Consider the following 10,831-nt stretch of genomic DNA (forward strand, 5'->3'; position numbering starts at 1 on the left):
AATTAGTAAAATCCACAAAAAGGAAGGGTGAATACTTTTGATAGGCACTATATGTATGCTGGGTTACATAGATCAGGGAAGTATGTAAGGCTGTCAAAAATTTGGATTTTTAGGTCCACTTTAGATAACACTTAATATAACGGTAAAATCCTTGCTATTTTGATGGGATATAATAGAAAAGTTCTTGTACTTAAAAAAAAAAACATGTCTTTCTCATGAGGCATGTGTGTAAAAATTCTGCTGTAGTGATAGCACTGTACATACTATGTATGTTAAGTAACTGACATTTACATTACCTAAAAATAAGTCAGCCTCCAAGAGAAGCAAACAGGGACTACTTGTTTCACATGGGAATAGAGTCCAAGTCGCCCAGATGAATCCCTTGTTTTTTTGACCCGTTCTGCTCCTAAGACCACCCCAAGCGGGCTTTTGTGCTTTTCTTACTAAATATACAGACTTCAAAGCCAAACGATAAGCTTTAGGACAGAGCCCAGAAATGACACTGGAAGGACGTCCAAGCTGCATACTCACTAAAGACCCCCCACTCTGGGTCATGAAATGTGGCATACGTCAGCAGACTCATTCAACCGGGTAAAGAGAAATATCTTGACATGTTGGTATGCTCACCTAAATCCATGCCAAATTATCTTTAACTGTTTCAGAGGCCCCCTCCTCAAGAAAACTGGGTCATGTACTTAATGGTAAGCACCTAAGTGAACCAACAGACAGTACTAGTCTGACTTACAGGTGAAAAGTTTCAACAAAAACAAATCAGGCTCAAAATCTCTACAAAGTGACCCATCAAAATTCATTCAACTTCTCAACCATTTTACAAAGATATAGTAGCAGTGAAAAACACCAGATCAGAAAGTGTTAAACTGAAAAACTCCCCATCTAACCCATAAGCCACAAACCCCTACCAGTTTCCTGCATGTTGCTTAAACTGAGTCACTCTGTCTCTTTTTGAAAACCATATTTCTGTTGAACAATGTCATTTCTTTTGATGTAATTTGCTTGCTGACTAATAACACACCTGCTTCTACATGTTCTTAAATAACACCTCTGATTATTCCCGTATATGCTGATGACTTTGTGTCTTATACAAATGTCTCATTTTCACTCACCCTGCCAGCCCGCCAAAGATGTCCTTGACGTAAGAGTAGTCACCCCCAGATTTGGGGATGGTGACACCCAGCTCAGCGTAGCACAGCGCTCCAATGGCAGTGATGACGCCTGTGATGATCCAGACGACTAGGGCCACGCCCACGGAGCTGGCGTTCTCCATCACTCCCTTAGGACTGACGAAGATACCTGAGCCAATGATGTTACCTGACAGAGAGAAGAGGGTTTAGGGTTTTGGGTGCATTTTTTGTGACGGGTTGTGAAGCTTTGTGGGTGAATAATCCAAGATAGTCTGGCTGCAGATGGTACATGTCTGATGTCCACACTCACAGACCGTCTGTGATGCCATATATCTCAGGACAAAAATACACGCTACAACTTACAAAAAAATAAGATTGAACTTAAGTTTACGGTTATGGTTAGGATACCAAAAGTGAAAAGTCAAAAGCCTGACCTGCAAAACCTGATAACAAAACCTTCAATAAATTGAGTAAATAGTCTGCTTACAGAAAAAAAATTGTGCTCCATGAAAACATTCTAACACAGCGAGTGTAGCTAACATAGCTCCTGTTAGCTATGTAAGTTATGTAGATAAAGGGAGCTGCGTAGCTAATTAGCAGCTAGTTAGCTATGTTGCTAAGTTGGCTTTTGCTATATTTGCTAAAGCTTACATTGCTCAAGTTTACGTTGCTATAGACTACAGAGCTACATAGCTGACCTATCTAAAACTAAGCTAACAAAGCAGCTATAAGCTACATATCTATGTTGCTAAGTTAGCTTTAGTTACATTTGCTAAGCTTACATTGATCAAGCTAACTTAGCTATAGACTACAGAGCTACGTACCTAACCTATCTAAAGCTAAGCTCATAAAGCAGCTACATGAACTACATAGTTATGTTATCTACATAGTAATGTTAGCCTTAGCTACATTTGCTAAAACTCCCATTACTTAAGCAATTTAAGCTACATTGGCATATGTAGTAATGCCAATTATGTAGCTAGCATAGCTATGTTGTTGTGCTCACAAATCACGGCTCTTCCTTTCTGAGGTATACAGCGTCTCAGATGACCAGTCTGTGAAAGAGGCCGCTAGAAATGTACGGTCTGCAGCCAGACCCCTCTCAAATATGATGAAACGCCAGCAAAATACATTTTTAATGATCTTTTTTTAATTGCATTTCAAGGGATTTAAAAGAAAACAATATTTATAGTTGTAAAGGGGGTTAGTGTAGCAAACTTGGCAACCTCAATGAGATAACCAGACTCCAGAAGTTCATATTCCTTTTTTGTACTGAATAACATGATATATTGATTGGGAATGAATGAACCAATAGCTGGATAAAATAAAGTTTGTTGTTTAAGAGCAAATCTTTAGGCTGCTAAAATATGTCTATAGAGCTTTTATTTTGGTAAGGTTACTTGCTATAGTTATTCAGATGTTTAGGGCAAACAGACAAAATGAGCAGGAAAAAGAATGAGGTCATGAGCAGACAGTGAGATTTGAAGAGGAAGAAAACTAGAGAGAACAGCAGTGAATCGGGGAACCTGTAATCCGCTGACTTAGCAAAGACTTATGAGCAAATGAAGCAAGAGAGCAAACGGGTTGAAAGAGTTCAACAAGGAAAAAGGAATGAGGTAAAAGGGGGGAGAATAATGCCCTGACAGGTTCAATGAGAATCAGAGTGCCAGGCGGTTTACACAGGAGGCGAATTATGGAAGGATGGACGATTGAGTCCTGGTCCAACATGAAAAAGATGCTCTTACAACAAAGCAGAGGTCAGGGGCCTATGATATGTTTCAGCTGACAGGGTTGACTGTGTCTGAACTCAACGGACAATAAAGCTGGCGCCAGGGTCAAAGGTTGAAGGCTTTAATCATAACAGGACGATAGGCTAGGTGGCATTTTACAGTACAAAAGTCAAAGATATGAATGATACTGTTTCCTGTTACAACTGCCAGTGAACTACAATGTTTAACTCGCAGCTTTGTAGAGATAAGTGCAGAATGTGGCCAAATGTTAGTCTAGTGCATCTCATTAGGTTAAATCAGAGGCATTGGTCTAGGAATTCTGTCAGCTTTATTTCCTTGGAAGTTGAATATTTTTCAAATATTTTCTTTGTAGTGGTGTATTTTCACATTGATCTTGCAAATATTTCCACAGACAACCATACCCTCACTTGGTAGACAGAGGTGTAAGCTAGCAGTCTCGCTCCATCATTTAGGGTCAAATAGGTATGCTTAGTGCCAAAAAGTAGCAGGTTCTTTTTCAATGGAATAGCAGTATTGTTTCCCCCATTGCAAGGCTGGCAGGCATATCAAACAATGTATCTATAAAAAATAAATCCTTTCAATGATGGTCTGGTTTGCTTATTTATCTGCTGATTTTGTCCTCTACATGTGTAAGTTGTATCTACTAATCCTATGTACTTTCAATGCTAAAACATATCACTTCCGTGGAATATTTGCCATGAAAAAAGTAAAACAAAAGCTGGCTCAATAGCTTCAATTCAACCGACACCTGTTTCCGCCACAGGAGTCAGACATAAAAAATAACTTAATAGGAATAATCAGTTTTGCAACTGGTGGTCTTATTTGCTTTTGCAGGTCATAAAGAGGTAACCATTTTTATTTCTGTCTGGTAAAAGCTCTGATGATGACAGTGATCAAAATGGCGAACTGTTGCAGACTTAAGCATGTCGTCCTGTTCTGCCTTTATAGCAACATCAAGAACAAAATGCATGCTGCAATAAAATACACCATCTGTTTGTCCTTAAAACACTAAAGTCTAAAGAAAAATCCCAAACATGAGCCAAACCAGCGTGAGGACATGCAAATTTGTTCAACTTCAACTGATTCCATATGCACCACGTGCAATGTGCGAGGGAAGGTTATGTAACTCCAGTTTAAGCTAAAGACATAAAAAGTTGACAGTAAATGCTTATACTCCTGATTAAGGTGACGTTTTTATGGCTGCAGTGGTCTGCGGTGTGTGATCTTTGACTTTACGGTGGGGGGAGTAGCCATGCTCTGACTCAGCACTTCTACAATGCAAAATCTCTGCTTCTTAAAGAGACTTGTTGCTGCTGGATGGTTTAAATCTACGTTACAGAGCCAATAGTAAATGTGCATGCTTGCATGTTGTGCTTGTGTCATGTGCATTGCTGGGCAGTGTAGGAGACGTGCTGACTAATGTGGAATCTCCTCAGGTTTCCTGTTCTTGTGGCAGTTTTTACATCCTTTTGTCTCCTAACTGGCCAGGAGGGAAACATGACTTATTTTGCAGCCTAATCATTATTTCTCTTTGGTGACCTTGATCTGAGCACAGCTGCATGTCTGAATCAACTGTAAGATGGCTAAACTTCAGCATCTCTGAGGTCAGATCTGTCCACTTCTCTTTGACAGATTTCTGGATTGAATCGAGTTTTTGTTACAAATCTCAGGAGGTCTTTGACGTTTTTGTCGCAGGATATTTGGATTTGCTCCCTTGTTGTTTGATTGTTATGTCACAGAGGAAGAGGCTTGGCTCCAGACATGCTCTCAGAGCACACTACTGCTCCCTTATGAATTTGTTTCATGTTCATCTGACAGCAAAAGGCCAACGCTTCAAGAAAAGATTCACTGAATTTCATTCTAAGGTCTTCTTAATAGCTCATTTGAGCTGTTTTTAGGATCTCAGCCAAGCATTTGCATTTAATTGTAATTTTGTGGCCTATTTCACAATACCAATGCTTTCTAGGAAAACTGAATGGTTTTATTAAATGTTAGCAAACAAAGAAAAAGGTCATGAATGAAGTTCATGTTGTACTCTTTTTTCTGTTCATTAGCCAAGTAAAAAACAAGCCACCAGTTAACTTTTACAAAGAAATTTGACTATTAGAATTATCAACCAATATTGTAAAATAAGGGAACATTCCTAGTTCTTGCTGTATAACCAACATCTAACAGACAGTTTGAACAATACAAATGACATGCTGTATTACTTGTCAAGGCCTTAATGAATTACACTAACAGCAGCAAACTGAATATTAACAAACCCTGTGTGTTTGTTTGTGCAGCATTATGATATAACTCTAATCAGCCTTTACAAAAGCCTGCTAGATTAGTTCTTGCATTTCCTGTAGTGGTAAATCTCTGTTCAAACAGCTGACAAGCCAAGGCAATGTGCTGCTTGGCCCTCAGCCAGACCCTCAAAGACCCTGTAGGCCCCTGTGTGCTTTTGTAAATTCATGAGTGTGAGATATTACTACATCAAAGCAATTTAAGAATGAGAGAGTGGGAAATAAAAAAGTTTCATTATTGTCTGCTACCTAATGATATAGCCTCTGAGGTTTTAGACAAGAAGCTATGGCTAAATCACAGTGAGCTTTTTAATACATTTTCTGAAACCTTGACTTGAGTGTTGGGTTAAAAAAAACTCACACTGCTAACAACACATTCTTGCTTGCTAATTTCATGTTTACTTAACCCCAAATGGCTTTTCCAATGTGCATCAAAAACAAGATTTAGGCTGGGAGACATACTTATTACGTCAGTGAAGTCTACAATTAAGTAGAAGAAACAAGCTAACTTTTTAAATGGGCGACTCTGAATCGACTAGCTTAGTTAACACAAGCTTACACAATGTATCACATTTCTCATAGAACATTTCTATGAGTTAGCATAGCAGATAATCTAAATTAACATCTATTTCTGTCAAAAAAGGCAAATTTATTTTTGGGGGTAAACAATGGTCTGTTCATGTCTGGTCAAGATAACTTGGGAAAAATAAAGCTTTAAACTGTATGAGTATAAAACACCAGTTGATGACTTTTAGCTAGCTTTGCCCAGTATTGCACACTGAATGCTAACAATGCTTTGTCGTCATTTGCTAACATCAGGTGTTACTCAAAACCCTTTCTTCTACGCTGCTCTAAAATTATATTTAGGCTTAAAGACATTCTAATAATAATTGATGTTAAGTCTAAGATTAATAGCACAAACAAGCTAACTTTCTTAAAAGGCTCATCTATATCGCCTAGCGTAGTTGCTAGCACAAGATATCACATTTTAGGCAGAATTAGCTGTTTGTGTAAGTTAGCATAGCAGATATAGTTTTTTTTTTAATCTTTGAATGCTGCAGTTATGTCAGCAAATATACTCTTAAGGCTTTCCACTTCAGTGGAAATGGCCTTTTTTTGCTGGTTTGGGATATTGTCACTTGGGAAAAATAAATGCTCAAATTGTATGATTCAAAAACACCAAATACTGACATTAGCTAGCTTTGCCCAACATTAAATGTCCAGCTAGCACCACATAGTTGCTCACTAAGTTACTTAAATTCAAATATTTTATTCTAATCTGCTCAAAAATAAGATTGAACAGAGATCATACTGACTATTGCTTGTTAAGGCAGCAGTTTTCTTGAAGATGATACACCTTAGCACTGACTAGCATACTCACTAACACCTGAGATTTGCATTTTAGGCAGTTTCGTGGGCATTTCCAAAAGTTAGCAGACATTTATTATTTCTGTAGGCTACTTTTTTGTAAAGCTAGACATTAATTTTCAGATGGGGCTGATGATTTGATATAGTAATGGGTACATCTATTGATGAGCTTAACACCAGATATCAAATTTTGGGCAGTAGCATCTTGGTGGCACTCCCAAGAGATGAATTGCAAAGGTTTTGCAACAATTCTTTTCAAATCAAGTTAACCAACTTAATTAGAGATTAAATAAAAGTGCAGCTCAGACATGGCTTAGCAAGAAGCACAACTGAAGCATTATCGTCAGGGTGTGGCCTTCCTCTAAATGGACAAAAGTACCTCTAGTCCCAATTCCTTCCACTTTTTCCTGCATATGTTTAACTGTACCGTACAATGGGCTATTAAACTGTTTGATACCCTCCCTCAGACACACACATTCCCTGCCTTTTTCATGGAAACCCACTGGGGCATGCTCCCAACAAAAGGATCAGACAAGTCACCTGAGCCAACGTCTCCTTGCACATGACACGTCAAGGTTGAAAAAAAGAGGCTCCAGGCTAAGAACAGTGTGATGACTTAAAGGAGGAGATGTGTACTCTGGACAGCCATAAAACTTTCCTTTTAGACGGCATGAGCAATAGACTAACACGTTTTTCAATCATAGCCAGAGATCAACAAAGTAATTAAAGTATATATACAGCAATGCATAAACGTCCACAGGTGGGGGCTACAGGGGAAATGTTACATCTACTTTGTGTTTAAAATTAGGCATTTAATAGATCTTAAATGACTTGTCAATATTTGCAATCATATCAGAGGATGATTAGCTGTTCAAGCTTCTTTATGGTAAAAAAAAGCACAGAAAGAGGGAGTAAGTTACACTGCTTTGTGCCAAGGCTGCTCCTTATCTCTCCTTGCTTTCTCTCTTTCTGTCTTGGGAGTTCCCACACTCTCACTCACTCTTTTTTCCCCCTCCTGTTTCCATGGAAACAACCCCCTCCCCTCTCTCTCCTCTCCTCACCCTGTCAAGGTCAGTATGAAGACCACACGTTCACCAGACCCACCTGGTACAACCTGTGCCACATTTCATTCCCGTGCTTTTATCGATCAATTGATCGCTCTGTTGCCTGATGTTGTTTGTTTGATGAATGATAAACTGACGCTCTGTGAAGCTCTGCCACTGTGTTGGTGTCACATTATTGCATTTATAAGGTCATAAAGGCAATGTCAGTCTTTTTAAGTTAAAACTAACTCATTTTAATCATTAATCTGAATAATCAACTAGATTGCAGGCAGAAAGGTAAATGCCCACCATCATTCACCGATTTTTGGAGTTTGATAACCTTTAAAGGAAGAAAGGGGATATTGAATTGTTTAAGCTTTTCCAATTGGATTATTTGTTCATTTATTTTTGTCTCATGCACATTCAGTTGAGTAGGCTATATTTTGATTTTGACAGCTAGTTAGACTAGAAGATTTCAAGTCTGCTCTTAAATGAGTTACAAGTGAGTTCAACCCTCGACAGCCAACACTTTATTTCCATTTACTACTTTAAAAATCTGTCATACCGCGCTGTTCCTACTATATGCTAACCGCTAGGCCACCGCTGAGCTTCTCACATTTGTGAAGTGTGTGACGTTAAGGCAGTGGCCTTTAACTGAAACTGTAATGAACCTCCCGCTCTAGTGGCGGGAGGTTCATTACAGTTCAAAGAACATGATAGACCAGAATTTCAAGCCCATGTGTATAAAAAAATAACAGGTAATTAGTTTAACCGACTCGTAAATCCCGCACTGGCTAATTTGATGAACAAATTTAACCGCATTATCAATTAACCGCAAAAATAGTGCATCCCTACAATAAACAGTGCAAATTTTTGGTCAGCAGAGTAAAAAGCACTATATTTGTTTTGGTGCTTAAAGCTCCTATGAGGACCTTAAGTTTGCTTATGTTTTGGTGCCCCCTGTGGTTAAAGTGAAAAAGGTGACCTGATCTGTACATGTGCAAGTATTGTGATCATAAAAAAATTCAAAATATCTTTTTCTGAAGTGTGCTAATTACATATTCTTTTCTTTAGACAGCTATCCCCTGGCAGCTGTTTGAGGCTCTTATAACATGAAGAGAAGTAAAGAAAAATCTTGTTGGTGATGGTCTTGCTTGCCTTATATAGAGGCAATAGTGTTAATTTCAGTCTGTTTTGTTACCAGTGAGAAAATCCTCACAGGAGCTTTAAAAAAACAGCATTAAGGATTAACAGGTTTCATTCTGCTTTAATATATTAAGAAGCTTTAAATAATGAATCAATAATGTCTATCTTGAGTTGCCTTTCTTTGTCTATGTATTGTTTTAATCTATGTATAAACAAAAATAAACTTAATTCACCCATAAAATAATGAAACAGTGAGGGTTGATTGAGTCTAGCTTTCCCATATGTATATTGGTATGATGCAATCAGAGTAGATTTATGGGTCCACGTGCCACCTCAATGCGACCAAGTGACTTTACAAGCTGCTCTGAATGGACTATAATCCTCTGAGTGTCAGACACGAGTGAAGGTGACGAAATCATCATCATCATTATCATCAGAACTGGCCGGGCTACAAAGACACGATGAAAGCTAAACTGATGAAAGACTGAGGCTCGAGGCTGTGAGTGCCTTTTAAGGCTGTCATCACATGCGTGCATGTACAATTTGAGATAGTACACCTTTGTTTTTCTGCTCTAACTATAAAATAATATATTTAAATTGGTGGTAATATTGTTAAAAATAGGTGTTAAAATTTTAGGTTTACTTGTGTTAACAAAAAAAAAAATGGCCCAGAGACTCTCAAGTCCTCCATAATTCTCCTCCTTTACTTTATTACTTCTTAAGATGCATTCACGCACCGTAAAAATTTAAATGCCAATGTTAACACACGTTTATGGTGAGGAAGTTCATAAAATTGGTGGCACGGTGTGTGAGTCTGTGGTTTAAAAAATGACCAAACAGAAGTAGAACTTACCAACAATAATACCACAGGCACTCACGAGCCCGATCTCCTTCTTGAGCGCAACACCTCCTCCTGACTCCTTCTCTCCGCCGGCAGCATCCTTCGCAGAGCCCGACGTGCTTGTACGTTGTCTGGCACCGTCCGTCATCTTGATGACTTTCTGTCTTTTTTTATTATTTCTGTGTTGTTCTTATCTTCTTCTTTTCCCACAGCACCTGATGCTGGTGCGCTTGCCTCAACTTGACCTCTCCTTTGTGCGTAAAACAAAACCCACCACGTTCGCTGAAACGTGGAGTCCTTAGCAGGTGAGGGAAGTTGACTGTAGTTGCGCTGTCAGTGCTCTGTGACCATGGGTTGGCAGAAAAGTGAGGAATGAAAATTTACAGCAGCAAAGTGTGCCAGAATCTGTGCGTAAACGGTGCGAAAGTAAGGTCTCTTCAACTGCCGGTGTCACAGGTGTTATTACACGTCACAAACTACGCGCACATCAAGTCCTGTAGTGGAGCAAAAAGCGCATGTTCCTTTAAAATATAACAATATAAACAACTTGGACCTTTCCGTCGCCTGTAGCGTCAGAAACAACCAAAACAAAGGCTCTCACTGCTTCCTTGTTCCAGGTGTGAGCAGGAGAGACAAAAACATCCTCTCTGAAAGCTGAAACAAAAAAGTCTCTCAGTTAAAGTCGTTCAGGTATGTCTCGTAAACATCTGGTCTGTCTTCGGCCTGTATGAGACAGGTTCTGTTTGAATAAATACACACTGTCCCTCTTATGAGTACAGTAGCCACACCCCTTTCTTTCTGCCCCTCCTCCTCCCATGCAGAGCTTGTTTTCCTCCTTCATAGACCTTACTCCACCACACACACCTCCAGTCTAGTTTTTCCACAATCATGCCTTCATTTTTGTTTCTCTTTCCATCTTTTCTGCCTCCTATTTTACCCCGCATTTTTTGCTCCCTTGGGCTCATGTGCAAGCACAGATGCTCTCACTCATTCACACTTATTATTCAAGATGCAGCACTAGCTGGAGTCTAAATTTAGCCCTGTAAACCAGACCTCACTCAATATGATGCAAGACCGCTGATGGGTTTCCATCCTGTGTGCATAATTTCCCATTACATGTGATACAAAAACTGCACGCCCAATAGTTGTACCAGTTAGCAACATCCAACCTAGGTACAGGCAAAAAAAAAAAAAAAAAATCCATATTAAAGACCCTTTATCTGCTGTCTTTGCCTGGAAACATTGCCCACAC

General features: G+C 39.1%; 1 protein-coding gene across 1 annotated transcript in view; it reads right to left on the reverse strand.

Annotated features, from left to right (window-relative positions):
- The window catches only part of slc7a8a (solute carrier family 7 member 8a), a 28,440-nt gene extending 18,114 nt beyond the window's left edge, over positions 1–10,326 (reverse strand). The window contains exons 1-2 of the mRNA XM_041779481.1: positions 9,592–10,326; positions 1,125–1,329 (exon numbers count right to left, since the gene is read on the reverse strand). Coding sequence (XP_041635415.1) covers positions 1,125–1,329; positions 9,592–9,727 — 341 coding nt within the window. The 5' untranslated portion in view covers positions 9,728–10,326. The remainder of the gene's footprint in view (positions 1–1,124; positions 1,330–9,591) is intronic.
- Between the last annotated feature and the right edge of the window lie 505 nt (positions 10,327–10,831).

This window comes from Cheilinus undulatus, linkage group 22, assembly GCF_018320785.1.
Source record: "Cheilinus undulatus linkage group 22, ASM1832078v1, whole genome shotgun sequence".
Taxonomy (NCBI): Eukaryota; Metazoa; Chordata; class Actinopteri; order Labriformes; family Labridae; genus Cheilinus; species Cheilinus undulatus.